Below are 20,869 nucleotides of genomic sequence, written 5' to 3'. Positions count from 1 at the left end.
GGGGAAAGAGAAGCCGAGATAGCAAGCAGTGGTTTGAGTGGTCACTGCCCGGCAGGGAGAGCCTGGGGCTGTGTCTCCCAGGTCTGTGCACCAGCCTCCCCTTCCCCTCCATCCTGCCATCCAGGCTATTAAGGAAGATGGTTTATCACGTAATGAGAAAACCTGATTTCCGGTCGTGCTGTTGACTCACTCTATATAAGCAAAGCACTTCATTCCTTTCTGGCCCTCAGTTTGCCCATCAGTAGAACAGAATAACAACATTGCTCCATCCCTGCAGGCAACTGAGCTGTGCCTTTAATTGCTTAATGGTTTCAGGGCCATGACAGCCACAGCAGTTTTCCATTGGGGCAGTCAGAGGTTTTATTGCCCACCTGTTCTATGCTATTGCCCAGAGTCACTTTATTCATTTTGGTGGCGGAAGGAGATGTGATTCTGTTCTCCTTACTCTGGGAAGACTCCAGCAGATGCCACAAGCAGGAAAGAACAAGGACTTCAATGCAATTTGCATTAGCTAAACATTAAGCTATGTCCAGGTAGAAATTAGCACCTGCAGCCCTGAAGCAGCATTCCTAAAGGTCACAGGATGTGTGAGTACTTGTGTGGGGTCTGCTGGCATGGGAAGGGATCCGGTGCACAGCCCTGGAGCCAGCCCTCTGTCTGAGCTCCATCGATTCTGCTTTGCCTGGAAAGAGTGTTCTAAAAATTGCTAGTCTTCCCTAGCTAAAGTAGGTGAAATATTTATAAATCCATCCTCTAGAGGAGACCTTTTGCGTAAGCATCAACCACTCCGACTTTAAAACATGCACCCCCCCACCGCCCAAACCATCTTGTGCTTCTCAGCCAGAGAAGGGGCAACTTTAATTGCATTTGTCTGGAATGCTTGTACCTATTCAGGGGTACGGGAGACTATAGAGAAAGGGGATTTCTGGGCTTCCTCGCTTGGCTGTCGCATCAGAGTGGCTGCAGCCGAGTGTCGTTTGTGCCCTGAGGTGTGGACCACGCAGCGGGGTCGCGGGTGGGGGCTGCCCTACTTTTGGGAAGACGCTGCGGGGATACCGGGGTGGTGATGGGAGGGGGGGAAAATGCTCTCGGGCTCCTTCCAGCCCCCCAGAGGGCTGCGCTGGCGCGGAGTCCGCCCGGGGATGGCGAGGGGGCTCCGCCCCGGCCCCGCTCGGCGCAGCCCCGGCCCCGGGAGGCGGCGGCGGTTCCCGGTCCCGGAGGCGGAGCCAGTGGCCGGCGCGGTGCCGCGGGCTCCGGAGCCACATCCTGCAAAGGCAGGAGCGAGGGCGGCGGCGGGACCGGGACCGAGGGAACAGCGAGAGCGGGGCCGGGCGGCGCCGGAGCCGCATCGCCGGGGCCGCCCCCGCTCCGCCGCCCGAGGATGTGGTGGGACGAGCGGGTGTCGGCGCGGTTCCGGAGGAACCTGCAGCCCACCCTCACTTATTGGAGCGTTTTCTTCAGCTTCGGCCTCTGCATCGCGTTCTTGGGGCCCACGCTGCTGGACCTGCGCTGCCAGACCCAGAGCTCCCTCTCCCAGATCACCTGGGTGTTCTTCTCGCAGCAGTTCTGCCTCCTGCTCGGCAGCTGCCTCGGAGGGGTCTTCAAGAGGACGTAAGGCACCCGGCAAACTCATCGCACCTCCCGTGGGGGGGCTGAGCTCCCCGCAGCCCCCCCGCTTTCCTCCCGGACCGGGGGTGGGCAGCACCAGGGGCTTTGCCTCCCTCCCGCATTTCTCCCGCTTGGTTTTTTTGATGGGATGCTGTGGTCCACGGGGGAAAACCCGAGTGGAGCGTTTCATGTGTGTCCCGGAGGGTCTGCAGCCCGAGCGGCTGGGAGGGAGGGGGCTTCCCGGGAGATGCTCCGGGGGCTGCTGCTCCCCACTTCTGCACGGTTCCGAACCCTTGGAGAGAAGCTGCCGGTTCCCCTGGAGCTCAGGACAGAGGTAGCTTGGGTGTGAAGTTACAACCTGAACTTCCTGGAGGGTATTTTCCTTAACCTGATTGTTTTTCACAAAAATATTATTGGCAGCCCGTGCTAATAACCTCAGTGTCAGAAATCGAGGTGGTGTCGTGTTGATATCTGAGATGAGAGCGATCCTCGTGGTCCTGCTGCCGCGGGGGCCGGGGACACAGGCAGTGCCCGAGCTGTGCGGGGTGGCCGGGGACAGTGACGTGCCCCATGGGCCAGCGTGAAACCTGAACGCAGCCAAGGAGGGATTTGCACTGAGCCGTGTGTCCAGGATGTGTTTAAAATACATAACACATGGTGGCTCAACCCCAAAGATTGCCAAACAGGCGTTTGATTTGAGGCTGGATGACAGCTCTGCTGAGAATCAGCTGATTATTTACATTGTCACTAATTCTTCAGGCAGTGATGTAACGTGCCAGCTCCCTACCTCTGATAGACACGTCATGTATATGTTTAACATGTACATGCGAGCATGTTACATTAGTCTTTCACCACTTTAAAATGCCTATTTAAAAATGTTTTCTTGAAACTCTTGTGCATTGCATTAGCTCATGGAATGGCATTAGAGCACCTGCTAACTTGCCATCCTGGTACACTGACCTGTCCTGGTGCCCCTGTCCGGGGGCTGGTGGGTTACACAGACCCATTTGGGGTTTGGTGCTAGGAGACTCCCAAACTTTCAGCTCTGCAGCCACATCTTGTTGGGAAAAGAGCATTTGTTGCTCACTGTGGTTATGAGCCAGGATGTGATCGCAGCCTCTGGGAGCAACAGGGCTCTTGCAAAGTGTCTGTGAGCCCCACTGTGGAGCAGCAGCCCCGCCAGGCAGGAGGGAGGGCACGTTTTGGGTAGTTGTAGCTTCTGAGTGTTGGGGAGGGTCACTCAGAGCGTTGTGATGTACAAACATGTGGCTTCCGATAAGAATATCAACTGTTCAGACTCTGAGAGCTCCTGTGCTATCCCCTCTTCAGAGACAGACAGATCGAGCTGTCTTGCAAAGGATTTCTACTTCTGGGCCATGCTGTGGGATCATAAATCAAACGATGCTGGTCCCAGTGTTGGGCAGGGAGGAGCACTGGATGGGTCATCTGCTCCAGTTAGAGATGGAAAGCTGCTGGTAGAGGATCCCAAAGCATCGCCTGCCTGTAAGCCAGCTGAGCCAAGGTCTGGCTGCAAGCTGGGCTTAGTTCCTAATGCCTGAGGAACACAGAATTTGTTGCTTGCTTTCCGTTAAAATACGTGTTGTTCTGAGCTGCATGCTCTGAATGACGGACTCGCGAGGGAAAGCTGTGTTGTTACTGGATTCTGCGGCAGAAGTGGGTGGCAGGACCTAAATAATGGTTCGGTTCCTCTCGCCAGAGAAGCTGCTGAGCACTGGGTTGTAGGCTCAGCTCTCTGGGCCCAGCTGGAGTCCTGGAGTGCGGGGACAACACAGCATAACGTGGCATCCATCTCTTCTGTAACTCAACACGAGCCTGAACCGCAGGAACCAGCTCCAGAATTCCCTGTTCTGCGAGATTTCAAGGAAGAAGAAAGTTTGTCGTTGCAAGTTTCCCTGAGTGATGTAGAAATGTGATTATTGCCTGCGGGGATTGGCCCTGGAGACCTGGGTTGGCTGCATGGTCCCTTCCCTGGCTTGTTGGGAGGTGCAAAGGGATGAGCAGATCCCCATGAAGGTGCATTGGTTAAATTCGCAACAGGCTGCTGCTCCGTTTGGGTTTGCTGGGTTGTGATGCTGAGCTCTGCTGCAGAATGCGGGTTTTTCTGGGGTATTTGCAGGAGTGGGGTTGGGGTTTAGGAGGTGTGTGTGTCCTGGTTCAAACCCTGGTGCTGCCGGGGTGTTGGTGGAGGCTCCTGGAGCAGCAGCTGCTGCCCTTGGGCACCTTTGCAAGAAACACAATGGAAACTCTTGTTTCCTGATATTACCTGGATTAGGTTCTCAGAAGTACCTGATGTGTTGCGAGAGTGGAAATCCAGCCAGCGGTGATGGGGTGGGAGTGCTGAGAGGGCTCAAAACCCGGCCTAGACCCTGCCCAGGCCCAGAACCCCACGTGGGATCCACCCCAAGCTCCTGTCCTGCAAACTCCAGGGCTGAGCACTGTGCACCTGCACCCCCACATCTTGCTTCCCTCACCTTCCCCTTTTCTTTTCCCATTTGGTTGGATTTGAAGTTCACATTGTGAAGTTAAATTCATGCTCCCTTTGTGCTGCTCCACTACACACGTTTGTGACAGAAACACCAGAGTAACTGAGCGCCCGTGACCCAGTTTGCTTTTTGCACCAGCAACCCAGGCAGTGATGCTCCCCAAGCCTGGCTGGTGGTTCCTGCTGGAGACAGGGGTACCTGGGGCAGGTGTGGGATAATCCACACTGCTCTCTTCCTCCGTGTCCTCACCTTGGCCCTTTAGGGCTTGGGGTTTTTTAATTATCGGGTTTTCAAGTCTGAATCAGCCTGATTATCGTTATTCTTCTGGATGTGAGGGCCTTAAAAAATGCTCCCTGGGGTGGGGAAAATCGTAGATGAAGTTGAAGAGTGTTTGCCCGACAGGAACAGCGAGGTGGGGGGTTGTATAGGCTGTGTGGGAAGGAGAGGGGAAGTTTTGCTGGCTGACTACAGGATTGTATTAACCACCCTGATCCTAGAGAGGAGAAACCAGCAGTTTCTTCATCCCCCCTAATACTGGGGGCAGCAGGGGCTGGGGGCTGTTGATGTTTGCAGGGGCCTTGCAATTTTTTATTAACACCTTCTGGCTGCAGGCAGGAATTTTTGTTCGTTGGGAGGAAGCGAGGTGATCTTTTTAAGGCTTTTTACAGACATAACATCACCTGCAATTAATGTTTAACTCTAGTAATGAAGGTGCTCCCCGGCCAAGCGTGGTGCTGTGGTTGTTTTGCGAAGGCTGCAGAAGAGCAGAGGCGTTTCTGGGATGGCTCGGTGCGTGATTCCCCGTCGCTCCCCACCTCGGGTTCGCCTGCCGTACCCTGGAGAGTGCAGCTTCATCTCTCCAGGCTCCAAGCTGCTCCTCTCTCATTTGCTGGTTGTTTTTCCTACCGTGACTGTGCACATCTCGCTCAGCTCCCTCCCTCCCCCAGAAAATCCCATGCTGGCTCCCTGTTGTGCTGTCAGAGGAAGATCAGTAGTTACGGCTTTGCAAAACGTCGGCTCCTCCACCGTGGTTTGGCCGATGGGCGAGCGAGGCTGTGCCGGGAGGTGGGAGTGCACCGAGGTGCTGGCACAGCCAGGTTTGTGCCACCGGGCAGCGAAATAAAAAGGAGAGGTGCCCTTGGCCTGTTTTTCTGCCCGGTGCTGTTGGAGCGCGGTGTAAGCAAGGAGCAGGATGTGGTTTGCAGATGAATGATGGCCACGCAGAACCGCGGTGACATGCCCGTTCTGGACGAGCAGGCAGGGTGGGAGGGCTGGCAGCGTAGGTGCCTTCTCGTAGCCCTCTCCTCCCTCTCTGGAAAAGCGTGAAGCTGATGCCAAGTGAGCCGTGGGTGTTTTTTGCTTGCCTGTCCATACTGGGGACACACCTGTGCATTGCCAGCCCTTTGCTGTGGCCAGAAGGCTGTACCCCACACCACCCAGCAGCAGGCCCCCAATTCCTGATTAGCAACTCGTAGCAGGGTGCTGGGCATTGCAAAGAGTTCCTACCAGGGTTTGGGACATGCCTGTGCTGCTTGCTCTATGCTGTGACTTTATAGTCCCATCTTTCTGCGAGTTTCAGCGTTTCACTGTCTGGTCCCTGTTTCCTTCCTTCCTTCCTTCCTGCCTTTGCACTTGGCAGCTCCGGAGCAGCGCGGTGCCAGCCCGGGCGCCGTTCTCCAGCGAGCTGGCTACCGCCCGGCTCACAGCGAGAGCCGCCTGTGCCGCTGCCAGGCTCGAGATGCGATGCACCAGCTTCACCTCCACCACACGCAACCCTCGGGCTTCTCCCGTGGACCATGTGGGCTGGAAAGCAGCTGCTTGCACTGGGAACAGCAGCAGCGCCACTGAATCCCAGAATGTCAGGGGTTGGAAGGGCCCTGGAAAGCTCATCCAGTGCAATCCCCCCATGGAGCAGGAACACCCAGCTGAGGTTCCACAGGAAGGTGTCCAGGCGGGTTTGAATGTCTGCAGAGAAGGAGACTCCACAACCTCCCTGGGCAGCCTGGGCCAGGCTCTGCCACCCTCACCAGGAACAAGTTTCTTCTCACATTTAAGTGGAACCTCGTGTGTTCCAGTTTGAACCCATTGCCCCTTGTCCTATCACTGGTTGTCACCCAGAAGAGCCTGGCTCCATCCTCCTGACACTGCCCCTTTCCATATTGATCCCCATGAATGAGTCCCCCCTCAGTTTCCTCCTCTCCAGCTCCATAGCCCCAGCTCCCTCAGCCTTTCCTCACACGGGAGATGCTCCACTCCCTTCAGCATTTTCATTGCCACATCCCATCTCGGCGTGGTGGGGAAAGGGGTGATGCCACCAGAACACTGACAGCACAGGGCATGGAGAGGGAACCACAGTGGCTCCCTGGTGCTCCCTGTGAGGCAGGTCTGGGATGATGTGGATACCAGCAGCTCTCTCCCTGCCAGGAGCTGGGATTGCACAGCAGCTCTTGTCCTTGCTCAGCCTGCCAGTGCAATACAGCCCTCCCTGAGAAAAGCCCTGGTGCTGCTCAAAAGTCATTATGCATGTACCCCCATCCCTTTCCATCCCCATGTATGCCCAGTTAACAAGGGAAGGTTCTCAGGCCTTATTCTGCCTTGAAATGTGCAGAACATGGGTTTGATGGGATGATTACTCTTCGAAATGAAAGCTGGATGGAAGATCTGCCTAGGTCTGGCTACGACTGTGACGTGGAGACCTCGGGGTGCAACACGTCCCTTGTCAGAAGAGCATGTGCTGCAGTTGCATTAGTTGGACCTACAGCCCGTGGGTGCGTCTCCTGCTGACACCCACCCCGCCGACTGCCCCGGGGCTGAAAACAGGAGGCAGGGCTGTGGTGTGGGCGCTCCTTGTGGTGGTAATTCTGTCCTGTCTTCCCTCTTTCCCTGTCTCAGGTTGGCTCAGTCCTTGTTTGCGCTCTTTGCCTCGTCGCTGGCCATCTCCGTGGTCTTCGCCATCATCCCCCTGTGCCACAATGTGGTGGTCCTGGCTGTGGTCATGGCTGTGGCAGGACTGGCCATGGGTTGCATTGACACCATCTCCAACATGCAGCTGGTGAAGATCTACCAGAAGGACTCAGCTATCTTCCTGCAGGTGAGCGTGGAGCCCGTGTCTCCCCCTGGCTGTGCTTCCTCCCTCGAGGAAGAGGAGTGAGGGGCTCGGCCAGTCTCCCTACAGAGAAGGGCAGCAAACCCCCCTTCTCTACTTGCGTTTCACCTCTTGCAGGCCCTTCATTTCTTCGTGGGCTTTGGAGCCCTGCTCAGCCCGCTGATCGCTGACCCCTTCCTCTCAGACACCAACTGCATCCTCTCCAACTCCACGGCCAATGCCTCCAGCAACCTCCCGCACATCCGCAAGTCCCTGGTCCCGCACCACCCGGGCAACCTGTCCCATTATGACCTGCCGATGAAAGGCATGGTGGTCACCCGCGTCTCCTACGCCTTCTGGATCATGGCCCTCATCAATGTAAGTGGAGTGGTCCTGGCTGTTGTTGGGGGTGTCTCTGCTTCTTGGCTTTGCAAACCATTGTGTTTGATGGCATTGGGTGTTCCCAGTGATGGAAGGAGGCGTGAGGATCAGCAAAGGTTCCTTTTTTACCAAGCTCCTGGTTTCCAACAGGCACCAGGATAGGAGGGCAGGACTCTAAAGCTGAACCGGTGGTGACCGTGCCGTCAGATGTGATGGGGTCAATGTACCATCCCGTGGGATTTGTCTGATCTCTCTGGACGTGGGTTGTGTCTCCAGCATCCCCTTGGCAGGGGCTCAGAGCCGTGGGGCCGAGCTGGGTGCTGTGGGGACGGCTCAGCGCGAGGGTGATCTGCAGCATCTTAGATGGGAAACCCCCCATTGATGAACTGAGTTACTGGGACTGAAAGCTTGACTGAGGGGGTCTCTGCCTATTTTTTTCTTTCCCTGATGCTTGGCAGCAGGTGTAAAAGCTCCATGACCCTTCCTTTGTGAGAGAGATGGGATTTTGTGCCCGTCCTCTCTCACCACCCTGCCCTGTCCCAAAGCTGATGTCCAGCAAGCTGCCTTTGCCTGCAGGCGTGGGCTTTCTGAAATCCAGCCCTGTTCCTTACCCCCAAGGTAATACCCAAACCCCAGCACGGTTAAATCCATCCGGCTCACTGACATGGGGAGGAGAACAGGCAACAGCTGGGCCAGTGCTATAATGAGGTTTTTTGCAGTAGTACTTAAAAAAAATGCTCTCTGCATTGGAGAAGCCAGCTTTAATTACCTCTGACTCTGTGTACGCCATGGGAAATGTGCTTTTAATTACACCCCAGTGTTATCTATTTTGCCAGTCAAACCTGAGCAAACGGATTTAATTTTGAAGGCAGCGTTTAATATCTGCTTTGAACATGACAATGCGTCCGCTGTCTGGAGAGTGGATGGGAGGGTCCCACGGACATTTTGGGAGCTGGACAGGACCCCAGGTTGGGTCCAGCTTAGCAGAACATAAGCTGGGCTTGTGCATCGCTCCACGCTCAAGTGCTCGTGGTTTGCACAAGTGTGCGCGTGTGGAATTGGATCACGACAGGGAGTCCCGGAGTGCTGGGAGATGGATGGTTTTGGGGATGAGGGTTGGGTAACAAACATCCAAGGAACGGGGAGTTGGACGTACACAGCTCTTCAGTGCATCCCCTTGCCAAAGCCGAGCTGTTATTGTCTTTCCCGACGCCTCGCTGAGGGAACCGACACAATTCCTTATTTAAACTCAACAACCCAACCCACTGGTTGGAGACGCTGGGAGCAGCTCCGCTCCCAAACTGCTGACCCCTTCTTTAAGTTGTAAACGTCAGCGGAAGATGATGGTAGCTGGTATTTAAAACCCCAAGGAAGTGGGTGAAATGAGTAAGCTATAGAAATGGAAACCAGGACCGGCAATGTCATTGTAAAATGGTCAAAACCACATTTCCATCCCAGTTTTCACAGGGCTGTGTGTTTTCTGACAAGGCACAAGCCAAAATGATTCATTTCAGTCTCTTGCTTTGTTTAAAGCAGAAATATCTCAGTTTGGCTTTGGCATAAAGGCAACATGTCAAGTCGACAGAATAAGTTGTTTGGATGTTATTGAAGCAAAATGTTTTTGCTTTAGTAAAATCAAGTGGCTCGACATTATCAAAACAGAGTGCTTGGATGACTCCTGGCCAAAATTTTTCATTCTAAGACAAAATTTTGGCTTTTCATCCAAAAAAACCCCTATATTTTAAAATTGAGTTTCCCACAGAACGGAAATTCAATCATCCAGCCTGTTCCAAGGGGCTGGAGATCAGGAAAATGCTCCTCGGCGAGGGAGGTGTTTGTCCGGAAGGTGGTTTCCCGGGGGAAGCGTGGGACGCTCCGTTGTGCTTAGGTTGCTTAAAAGTGGCCTGGACACAATAGCAGAGAATGGTCCTGTGCTCCGGGGGGGAGAGACTGAAATAGAAACTGAAGGTGCCTGGGTTATACCCGCATTTAACTGCGTGATGCAGCAACTCGTTGAGTTGATAATAGCGGTTAAAAGCTGCCAAGGGGAGGGGAATGGCCCCGGCTGTTTGAGTGGAGCTGGAGCATCACGTCCGGGCTCTTGTTGCCAACTTTACCCTTCACCCCATACAGGCTCCCGGTGGGATGCTTGTCCCCCCTCCTCCTTGGAATAAGGAATAACCTGCTGGAAAAGGCAAAGCAGAATTGCCCTGGGAAGACAACCTGTGCAGGACGCAAGGAATCTGCTTTCTTTTGAGCTCGATCCTTTGCTTTTCCCCACTTTCCTGAGCTGGTTTTAGCAACGAGGATCTGGGGAACAAGGATGTGCATGCAAACACATGCATATCGACCGGGAATTCTGCACAGGCACCAAGTTCTTCTTAAGGTTAGAAGTGCCCAGCGGCTTTATCTTTAAGGGCAGTCCCTCTGCTTGTTTGTATTTGTTTTGGGGTGGTTTTTTTTGCAAACTCTGCAATTCAGAAGAATAAAATCTGGTCCTGACCTCCGGAAGGATTAGAACTATCAAGCAAATGCATTTTTCTTCCATGGGACCGAACTAACTGTTCCTATTCCCATTGTTCCCAGAACAATGAAGTCCTCATAAATGAATTCAGGCAAGAGAGGCAGGGTGGGGAACTCTCCATACATTTAAATCATGCCACGAGCCGACAAAAGGCAGGAAATTTAGCGCTAGAGCTCCCGCTTGCTCACAGACATGTCAAAAACAAGCGCTTGGCGGCTGGAGAGTGAGCCGGCACTTAGGATTTCCTGGCTTTCTCCCCCAGCTTGTTGCAGAATAAACAGCGCTTGGTTGTGGTGGGAGGAGAAGGGAGGGCTGGCGAGGGGCAGACCCAGTTTCGTTTGCTTCTCTCTGTGTGTTTTTTGGTTGTTTTTCCAAAAATAAGGGAGGACACAGGGGACACGATGCTGCGGCTGCTGCGCGATGGAGCCAATGGGCTGGTACAAGCTCGTGGTCCCTGGGGGTATTTGCACCAGGGATAAAGCCCCGAGAGATGGTGCTGGTGGGTCTGTTCTGTGCTGGGAGCATCCCTGGGTGTTTTGGGGGTATCTGAGATGCTCTTCAGCCCCAGGTGCCACCGAGGGGCTGTTTGAAGCCGTGGCTGCGGTGGCGCTGTCATTGTTGGGAACCACCAGCTCCTCTCTCCCGAGGTGCTGAGCGACCTCTGCTAATGACTGGGGGTGGGCACAGAGGTCTTGGAGCAGCTTGTTCTTCCCTCACAAAGAATTTCAGCTGCAGGTCTCACCTGAAAACTGTTCCGCTCTCCACAGGCAAAAGCTGCTTTTTTTAATCATAATTCTTCGGGTAGAAGTGACAAAATGCTTGAAACTAGAAGATTTTGGGTTTGGAGGGCTAGCACGGTGCTTCATTAGATTTGTATTTATTAATAGGTGCTTTCTGTTCCAGTGTCTCTGGTCTGAGTGGTCCCCAGCCCACAGGGACTGGCAGGAGATACTCCAGATGTCCTATACATGAGGAATCTTTGCTCTCAACTCAGATATCTCTTCCCTTTTTCCCTTTCCCTGTCCTATCCTGTCCTATCCTGTCCTATCCTGTCCTATCCTGTCCTATCCTGTCCTATCCTGTCCTATCCTGTCCTATCCTGTCCTATCCTGTCCTATCCTGTCCTATCCTGTCCTATCCTGTCCTATCCTGTCCTATCCTGTCCTATCCTGTCCTATCCTGTCCTATCCTGTCCTATCCTGTCCTATCCTGTCCTATCCTGTCCTATCCTGTCCTATCCTGTCCTATCCTGTCCTATCCTGTCCTACTCAATTTTCCTCCCTCCCAGCTCTCCTAACAAACCTCCATCCCTCCTGCGGTGCCTTCTTACCCCACCACCACCCCGTCTCCTCGCTCTCGGCATCAGCCGCATCCATCGCAGACGCCGCATCCGGGAAACCGGGCCATGCTTTGTGCGAGGCTCACGTTGCCTTCACCTGCCCCTTCTCCCTCTTCCTCCCGCAGCTGCCGGTGCCCATCGCGGTGTTTTTCTTGCTCTACAAGGAGCGGATGGTGCCGTGTTTCAGCAGCAGCAGCCACCCGCTGCTGTCGGCCGATGAGCTGGCGATGGAGACGCGGCCCCCCGAGAAGGACGATCTCTCCACCAGCACCCAGAGACCCCCGGCAGCAGGAGGTGAGCAGGAGACACCTCTGTCTGGTGGGTTTGGAGGGATGGGGAGCGAACGAGTGGAGAAAAAAGCCGCATTTCTGAGCATGTCCATTGAGTCTAACCAGTTGGATCCATCAGTATTGCCCTGTTTTCCAAAACGTACACATGGGTGTAATCCAGGAGTACCCAGACAACCCAAAAAGCCAATTTGTTGCCCTCAAATTAGATGGGACTCCAGGCTGTTTTACTCAGAACTGTCCTAAAACTGAACCTGGGCTCCCAAGTCATTTAAGCCCACATGAAAGCTGTACCGTGGCGTTTCCTCCTGGTTTTGGGTCAGGTTTTGCGCTGGCTCCAGTTTAAAAGTGCCGCAGAACGCTGCTCTTTATAAATCTGAAAGGAATCGGGACAGCGCCCTTGTTTGAGGGGAAAAGTTAAACTCCAATAGTTTGCTCTTGAACTCGTGACTACACCCTGGTTTGGGGACAATAATAGCATTGTTCTTTGCCACCCAAGAGAAATGTATCGCAGTAAATTCTTCAGCTAAACAGTGAATCTCGGACATAATATTTTAAGGTTGTCAGAGGAGCGCTTAGTGTTATTTCGGAAGAGGTGGATTTACCTGAACAATGAAAGGAAATTTTAGGGAATACTTGAAGACAGTTAGAGAAGTAGCGGGTGTCCCTAGGGGAGCGGGTTCTCCGGTGTCTGATAAGGTTGTGCTCATCCGATAGCGTTTCCCTTAGCTGAGATGCTGATGGTTTCTTTCCCCAACCCAGCTGCCCATTTTCCTACCAGCCCACTGGAGCCTCATGTTCTTCAGATCTCCGTCTTCCTCTTAAATGCAGCTGAGATTAATCCCTGACAGCCGTGTCCGTGCTGGCAAAATCCCTCCTTCCCCAGAGAAGTTGAGACAATTTCATCTTTGCCGTGCGGGAGCGACTGTCTGACCCGCACAGGACTGCGGGTGCTGTCACCTTCCCCCCAGCCCTTTGCACCCCCAGAATGGGGTGATAAAAACACAAGGACAGGAATTCTTGCTGTCCTGTCCCCCCAGCTTCGGCAGATTGTGTGTTTATCGCCCTCTTTCCCAAAGCCGGCTTGTTTGGTGCAGTGTGATGTGAGCTCCCCTGGGCAGGACTCCACTGTGTGGCGGTACCAAGGGCTCCGAGCACGATGCTCTGCTCTGATGGGTTTGTTTCTATTGCCTGTAAGAGTGGCACGGGGAGGTGTTGCTCCTAAATGGGAAGAGCAGCCAAAGCAACTCCAGTAAGAGAAGCAGTGAGTATCCTGGAGAGCCAGGATCCCAATCTATGCACAGCAGCCCATACAAATATCCATCTTCCTTCTGGAAGCACATGGGTTGGTAAAGAGAGAGGTGGTGCCAGCAGAGTGTTCCACGTTGTTCACGGTCCTCTATGAATCTCTGTCTTGCAGCTGAGCGCAAAACAAATCCCCGTTGCGGGCTGGCAACCACCCGGCCCCGTGGGGACGTTCCAGCTAAGTTTGGTTTGCATTGTTTTTCACCAGGTCATGATGACTTATTTAGCTGCTGCCAAAGCAAAAACTTCAGAGGGGCTTCTTACACCTACTTCGCAGTCCACATCACTGGGGCTCTTGTTCTCTTCATGACTGATGGGATTGTGGTGAGTTCAGCTGCTAGACGGATCTTGTCTGAGCAAAGCTGTGTGGCTTGTGTTCTTCCAAACCACTTGTGACAGCCCAAACCCAGCACGTGTCCTCTGCCCATGCAGTGGGTTGGTTCCCAAGCTTCTCATTCCAAGCTAATCGTGATCAGGATGATACGTGTCCCACTTCTCAGGAGGGTTTTGTGGCTTCTCCCAGGCTCCGTGTTGTTGCAGTTAGATTGCTACTAACCCCACCAGCTCCAAGCTGGAGCTGCGATGTTGTCTACTCATACAAAGCACAGGTCTCTTCTCACTTCAGCCAAGAACAGCTTTGTTTTATTTCACAAGAAATGGTGGCTTGGTTTGATGGGTCTCCTGAGCACACCAAGTCCAAGCCAAGGGCACACAGGGATGGCGCGGTCCCTTGTCACCCTGGCCGGCGCTGTCACGCAGGGTTGACCATGTGTAGCACTTCTGTCTGGGTGAGGAAGGCGCACTCTTGGCTGGCGAGTTGCTGTTCTTTGTCTTTCAACAGTTTTGTCTCAGTCCCCTCATAGTAAGATTCTTCTGGGTCTTAGTAAGGCGATAAACAGGGGCCTGAGAGACGAGCGGGGTTGTGCACAGCAGCTGTAGGTACGGGAATGTTCCAGGGCCTCCATCTTCAAGGATGATCGACTGCGGGTCCTTAAGGTGTTATGTTTTAGGAGTATGCAATTTGAAAAGGACAAACAGTCCCTAGGGAAGAGAGCATCTCTACAGATCAGAGCTTAGCCTGCATTTTACCCAGTAATGCTGTTAAGCCTCGCCCTCATAGGAGAGCTTAAATCCCATGTTCTGCTCCTGTCTCCAGCTGCAAACCCTGGGGAACGAGGTTCACTGAGGTTTGGTAGCAAATCCATAGGTGGGCTCTCCAGCACCATCACAGCGTTGTGAGTAACTGAGGGACAGGCTGTATTGGCAAAGCCTGCACATCACCCCGTGGATGTGATGGCCCATTTTGTTTCCCTCGCAGGGAGAGTACTCGGGCTTCATTTACAGCTACGCGGTGGAGGAGCCTCTCTCCGTAGTCCATAAGGTGGCCGGTTACCTGCCCAGCCTCTTCTGGGGGTTCATCACGCTGGGCAGGCTCATCTCCATCCCCGTGTCCTACCGCATGAAGCCAGCGACCATGGTCTTCATCAATGTGGTGAGGCTGCTTTTACTGTACTCTGGTTTTCTTCCGCTCGCCTCCAAGGTTTGGTGTCGATGTGTGGAGCTGCGGCTGCTCCCGCGTGGTACCCAGGGCAGATTCGCAGCTCGGCGCTCAGAGCTGTGTTTGCCTTCTCCTCTATCACTGGGTCTGTGTTTGCAGCTGCCTCCGGTGCATGAGGTTGTTAAGACTCACAGCTCGATTACGTCGCTTTTCTGAGCTCAGTTAATCCAGCGTTAGGTTGGTGAAAGCACCTGGCAAAGCGTTTGCCAACTTTATTCCCTTTGTCTTCTCTGCCATCTCTGCAGGGAAATAAATGCCCATGTTAGCCATGGGAAAGGGAAGGCAGACAGGCCAGTAAATTCTCTATTTAGACTGTAGCTGATGTCAAAGAAACCAATGTGATGTGAAGTTGATTAAACGAATAAAACACATTCACTTGAAGAAAGGGGAAGGAATCCTTTAAGGGTATGGAGGAAAGAGGTGTGTGATGATGTGGCAAACAGGGAGTTGTTCCTTTTAAGAAACATACAGGAAGATCCAGCAGCTCCTGGGGTCATTTCAGCATTATAGCGAAGTGCAGTTTGATTTCTGTAGGGTCCCCATTGCCCTGGTGTACGTACCCATCAGCAGGGCCCCAACAATTCGGAAAGCCAGGTCGCTGGGTACCGCAGAGCTCCCTCTGCTGGCCGCCCCACCAGCGCATCTTGGGTGGTTTTGCTGTTAAACTCGCACACAAGAAACCAGAGGTGAGGGCAAGTTTATTTCCATTTAGTTGGCTCTTTGGCTTTACCCCGTGGCTGTTTCTGAGCAGTTATTGAGAGTGAGTTAATTCTTTAACATGCAGAATAAGCCTTATTAGTGATTATGTAAATATCATGGAAGTACTGTTGCATTTAAATACTATTATAAGTACTATTGTATTTAAAGCTGCAGAGAAAAAGTATTTTTCCAGATATAATCTTAAGTCTCTACCTAATGAAGCTGAGATTTAAGTATCGAGACAGGCTGTAAAGTCCTGTTATAAAAGAAAATAGAAAATTCTTTACTGTAGATGCAAATGGATTTTATTTGGAGAGTTATTTCAGCTTTTCAGAGATTGTGATTTTTTTCTTCAGTATAGTTTATTTTATTTTCCAGACTGTTTTCTATTTAAAAAAAGATGAAAATAAAACCTAGTGCCTATTGCCCCACAGCATTTCCCTTCCCGCTGACTCTGTGTGTATTGTCCACAGGTTGGAGTCCTGATAACCTTCCTCCTGCTCTTGATTTTCTCCTACAGCGTCGTCTTCTTGTTTGTGGGGACAGCGTCTCTGGGGCTGTTCCTCAGCAGCACGTTCCCCAGCATGCTGGCCTACACCGAGGACATCCTGCAGTACCGAGGTGAGCAGAGAACGGGGACAATTGGGATCACAGAACCCCAGAATATCAGGGGTTGGAAGGGCCCTGGAAAGCTCATCCAGTGCAATCCCCCATGGAGCAGGAACACCCAGCTGAGGTTCCACAGGAAGGTGTCCAGGCGGGTTTGAATGTCTGCAGAGAAGGAGACTCCACAACCTCCCTGGGCAGCCTGGGCCAGGCTCTGACACCCTCACCAGGAACAAGTTTCTTCTCACATTTAAGTGGAACCTCCTGTGTTCCAGTTTGCACCCATTGCCCCTTGTCCTGTCACTGGTTGTCACCCAGAAGAGCCTGGCTCCATCCTCCTGACACTGCCCCTTTCCATATTGATCCCCATGAATGAGTCCCCCCTCAGTCTCCTCCAGCTCCAGAGCCCCAGCTCCCTCAGCCTTTCCTCACACGGGAGATGCTCCACTCCCTTCAGCATCTTGGTGGCTGCGCTGGACTCTCTCCAGCAGTTCCCTGTCCTTCTGGAGCTGAGGGGCCACAACTGGACACAATATTCCAGGTGTGGTCTCCCCAGGGCAGAGCAGAGGGGCAGGAGAACCTCTCTGACCTACTGACCACCCCCTTCTAACCCACCCCAGGCACCATTGGCCTTCCTGGCCACAAGGGCCCAGTGCTGGCTCATGGTCACCCTGCTGTCCCCAGGACCCCCAGGTCCCTTTCCCCTGCGCTGCTCTCTAATAGCTCATTCCCCAACTTACACTGGAACCTGGGATGCTCAAATCAAAACCATCACACCCAGCAACTCCTTCCCTCCTCGGGGATGCCCAGGAAGGAAGATCAACTTTGGAAGGCGATGTTGATTTGAGCTTGTGGTCAAAAAAACCCAGACTGTGTAAATCCCAGCTTAATTGTACTAATAACTTCTCCAGGCAGGGATCCAGGCTGCTTCTTGGTTTCCTGCAGCTTTAGGGCTCTCAGGGATGAGCAGGAATGTCTGCTCTGAGGTTTAGGGGGAGCTGGATTTGAAAACATCATCCAGATTATCAGTGAAGTGTAAATCCCAGAGTCTGGCCAGCTCTTCCAGGACATCTCTGCCAATCCCCATCTCTGGGTCAGCAACACAGGATGAAAACCTTTCCAGCAAGAAGCAACATCAGCTCTGCCAACAGAGACAAGTGACAGAACAGGGGATGGGTTTTGGCTTAAACTTTCACCTTCCCGCACTACTGTAGGTTAAAAGAGGCATTCACAGCACTAGATGGGAACACGCACTGATTACTGGTTTAGATCTTATCTGGAAAGAGGGGTGAAGGAGCAGTTTAAAGCAGCTGCAGGCAGGTTGCGCTGGTCCCTGCCACCCTCACTCACACCGTTGATTTGCAGGTTGTGCCACAACCGTGTTGGTGACGGGCGCTGGGATCGGAGAGATGGTCCTGCAGTTACTGGTGGGATCGGTGAGTGTGGCCAAGGCATTAATTACCCTCGAGCTACCAAATAATAAAGCTCTTACTGAACGCTGATGAGGTATTTGAGCACTATGATATGTCTGATCTCTCATGTGTTTTCTTCCCTCCAATCGCAGATTATCCATGATCAGGGCAGCTACAGTTTCCTGGTCTGCGGGATGATCTTTGGAGGCTTGGCCTTTACCTTCTACGCTTTCCTCTTGTTTTTCCACAGGATGTACCCCAAGCCCTCGGCAGGTAAGCAAGCACCAGCCCCGCTTTATAATGAGAGGAAAAGGGGCATGTGCATCAATGCAGAACCAGGGAGCAGCACTTCAGCAAAATGCAAGGAAATGTTTATTCTGCTGCTGCTTCCTGTCCCCTTTTTCCTGCTGGGACTTGCCCACAGAAGCCTTGGCAGCCGCAGCTCGGGTTTGCTTGCTTTTCTGTTGGAGAAGCAAGGGGAAAATAGAGGGGATGGTGTGTGGAATCAGAGAGGAATGATCCAAGCACTTGGCAGGGTAGCGGTGAAAGCATGGCCGTGCTACCACGAGTAAGCGCTACCAGGAGTAAGTGCTCCGCTTTTCTATGCTGTTTTCTGGCTGCAAATCCAGGGAACAAGTGGCTTTGCCATCCAGAGGCAGCTGTAGCCTCGCTGGTAAAAGGTTTCTTTTCCGTATCCCCTCGGTCTGCACGTGCTATTTGTTTTTATTGAGAACTTTTTGTGCAAAAAACTTGTCCAGGTTGCTGGAAATGGAGGCCGATCCTCCCTGAGCAGAGGAGAAACAAGGAGTGTGGTGGGGATGGAATAACTCGTATTTGGGAGAGCTCCTGCACATCCCTAAAGCTCAGCACCTCCAGCTGAGTTACCTGTGCAGGGAAGTGCCTTTTCCTCAGGTTTCCCCCAGCAGAGACCTGGACACAGAATCCAGAAATTGTCCTAAAATCCATGATTTATTTATTTGCAAGTTACAGCGTAGAGCAGCTTGAGCTGGTGCTTCCTAAAGAGGGACCCTCAGCGGGGAAAACAACAACCCTTGGCCAATTCTAGCCCCACAATCCCAGTCTGGGGTCTCCCTGTTCTTCACTGGGTCTGTCAATTGAAGTTCTCACCTTCAGTTGCCATTTTGCACCTGGAGAAAATAAGTTCTTGGCACCAGCCAAATCATTGTGCTGTAAAACCTGCTCTGTTCCTTTACTTATCTCCAGGTTCCTTTACTTATCTCGCAGCCCTAAGGTATTTGTTTTATTTAACGAAGCAGAAAGTTCCAAGGTTCACGGCCTGCAGGAGTTAGTTACACTAAGTCAATTCTAATAAGCAGTTTTCAAGCAAGTTCTGTATATGCTCGATAATTCCATAAGCTGGGGCAGTTTATTTCCTACCGTATCCCATGGATTTTGCAGATCTGGACGACGCTTCCCCCGACAAACCAGCAGTAACAGATGACACTGGACAGTATCAGCGCTAAAGAAGCGGCCGAGCCCTGGACAAGCAATAAACCAACACACAATTCAGCGTTACTGTTGATTTCACATTTAATGACTGAATCACGCAACTTTTCTGCAATCAAAAGCACATTTGATTGGGTAAGTCAGAATCAAGAAGACATCCTAAAACTCTGCCTCAAGCTGAGCACAACTTTGACCAAAAAGAGACTGTGAGAGTTGGACTGAGCGTGTCTGAAAGGCTCCGGTCCATGGCAGGGATGCTGGGTGAACAATTACTCTTGCAAATGAACTTTCTTACCAATTCAGGACACAGGGTGGGAAGGAAGAGCTTCTCTATGTGATGCTGAACATCCCCTCTCTCAGCCATTGAACTGAACAGATTTTTCTTTTGGCCCATAAAATACAGAAGCCCCTACAATTTACGGCACAATACTGGATGTGAATGAGTTTGGGTGGATCAAGTAGATGTCACAATTGTCCAGTTCCAAAGGGGAAAAATTCCACAATGGGAAGAACCCACCAAATGCACATTGGTAGCAGGACCTCTCTCTATTTGCACAGCTGATTATCGTATATCACACAGACCTGTTCGCTAAGACGGTGTCTTATTCAGCATGCTATGGCCTCTTATTAAAATCATTAGCTTGATTTTTCTTCCTTTTTCGAGTCAAGACTGAGTTGTGACGGTTTGTTTTGCTTTGAGTCACTAGTTCAGCTGCTCCGGTCGCAGTGTCTTTTAGGGTGGTTTTACTTCCAGCTTCCAGTCGAAGCTCAAACAGAGGTATTTGGGAGCCAGCCTCCAGCTGCTTAATCTGTGCAATACTTATTATTATTAACAACAGGTGCCTTCCGTAAGGTACTTTCATACCCCACGCATGACCTGTTACAAGCTCGGAAGAAGGGACCGGCTTTAGAAGAGCGTCAAGCTGCACACATCTGTTTCTCCAATGAGTGATTGGACATGTCCTTCTTGCTTTAACTGCTGTATGTGGATGTACATATGTACGTGTGTATATAAAGCAGTGTTTAATTAAAGGTGATTGATTGCTACATTCTCAGCATGACTGCACTGGGGTAACTTAAGCTGTTCCTGGCCAAGACTGAATTTAACAGTTGTGTGACTGTTCTTAGCATTTGGATTTTTCCAAGTGGTGGAACTTACCTTACATAAAATCCCTTCACCAGCTTTCCCCAGGTGGTTCTGTAGAAAAAGCCCCACAGCTGGAATATTGTGTGCAGTTGTGGCCCCTCAGTTCCAGAAGGACAGGGAACTGCTGCAGAGAGTCCAGCGCAGCCACCAAGATGCTGAAGGGAGTGGAGCATCTCCCGTGTGAGGAAAGGCTGAGGGAGCTGGGGCTCTGGAGCTGGAGAAGAGGAGACTGAGGGGGGACTCATTCCTGGGGATCAATATGGAAAGGGGCAGTGTCAGGAGGATGGAGCCAGGCTCTTCTCAGTGACAACCAGTGACAGGACAAGGGGCAATGGGTGCAAACTGGAACACAAGAGATTCCACTTAAATGTGAGAAGAAACTTGTTCCTGGTGAGGGTGGCAGAGCCTGGCCCAGGCTGCCCAGGGAGGTTGTGGAGTCTCCTTCTCTGCAGACATTCAAACCCGCCTGGACACCTTCCTGTGGAACCTCAGCTGGGTGTTCCTGCTCCATGTGGGGATTGCACTGGATGAGCTTTCCAGGGCCTTCAACCCCTGATATTCTGGGGTTCTGTGGAAGTCAAGACTTGTTGAAGTCACTTTGCGTCCCTAAACCCAACTCCAATGCAGGAAGGAGGCAAATGCAGCTGAATCCTGGTCTTAACTCCCCCCCAGAGTGATTCCTTGTGCTGTAATTCTCCTCCAGCACCACAGGATGCCACTGTTTCCTTACACACACTCACAGCGAAAAAGTGTGTTCTGCAAAACCCATTTGCAGCAAAAAGACCCACCCAATTAAGTCATTAATAGAGCCATGACAGCATTCCCTCCATCCCTGCAGAGGAAACAGCACCAAGCAATACACCGAGGGAGGTTATTTGGAAATCAGTGTACTCAGATTACAGATATAAACCACCAGGGACTGTCAGCTATTTAAAAGAGCTGCTCGT

General features: G+C 52.2%; 1 protein-coding gene across 2 annotated transcripts; it reads left to right on the top strand.

Moving 5' to 3' along the window:
* The first annotated feature begins 1,232 nt into the window (after positions 1-1,232).
* On the top strand, positions 1,233-19,830 carry MFSD4A (major facilitator superfamily domain containing 4A). 2 transcript variants are annotated; one of them, XM_065854475.2, is made up of 10 exons: positions 1,233-1,611; positions 7,005-7,203; positions 7,336-7,575; positions 11,567-11,735; positions 13,242-13,357; positions 14,352-14,525; positions 15,764-15,911; positions 17,262-17,332; positions 17,461-17,581; positions 18,728-19,830. In XM_065854475.2, exons 1-10 carry the CDS (start codon positions 1,382-1,384, stop codon positions 18,790-18,792), a joined length of 1,533 nt encoding a protein of 510 aa, XP_065710547.1. In that variant the 5' UTR covers positions 1,233-1,381; the 3' UTR covers positions 18,793-19,830. The 2 variants fall into 2 exon arrangements, with proteins under 2 accessions (XP_065710547.1, XP_071673869.1); XM_071817768.1 differs by lacking the exon at positions 1,233-1,611 and adding an exon at positions 6,723-6,880.
* The last annotated feature ends 1,039 nt before the right edge of the window (positions 19,831-20,869 follow it).

This window comes from Patagioenas fasciata, chromosome 21 (genome assembly GCF_037038585.1).
Source record: "Patagioenas fasciata isolate bPatFas1 chromosome 21, bPatFas1.hap1, whole genome shotgun sequence".
In the NCBI taxonomy this organism is placed as follows: Eukaryota; Metazoa; Chordata; class Aves; order Columbiformes; family Columbidae; genus Patagioenas; species Patagioenas fasciata.
The sequence above is the reverse complement of the archived record's forward strand: the minus strand, read 5'-3'. Positions and strand labels throughout refer to the sequence as shown.

Bases quoted from the DNA above. Each gene is read 5' to 3' on its own strand.
- MFSD4A (XM_065854475.2), top strand. From the start codon at position 1,382: ATGTGGTGGGACGAGCGGGTGTCGGCGCGGTTCCGGAGGAACCTGCAG. The intron at 11,736-13,241 runs GTGAGCAGGAGA...GTTTTTCACCAG, and splicing joins GAGACCCCCGGCAGCAGGAG to GTCATGATGACTTATTTAGC. The intron at 14,526-15,763 runs GTGAGGCTGCTT...TATTGTCCACAG, and splicing joins CCATGGTCTTCATCAATGTG to GTTGGAGTCCTGATAACCTT.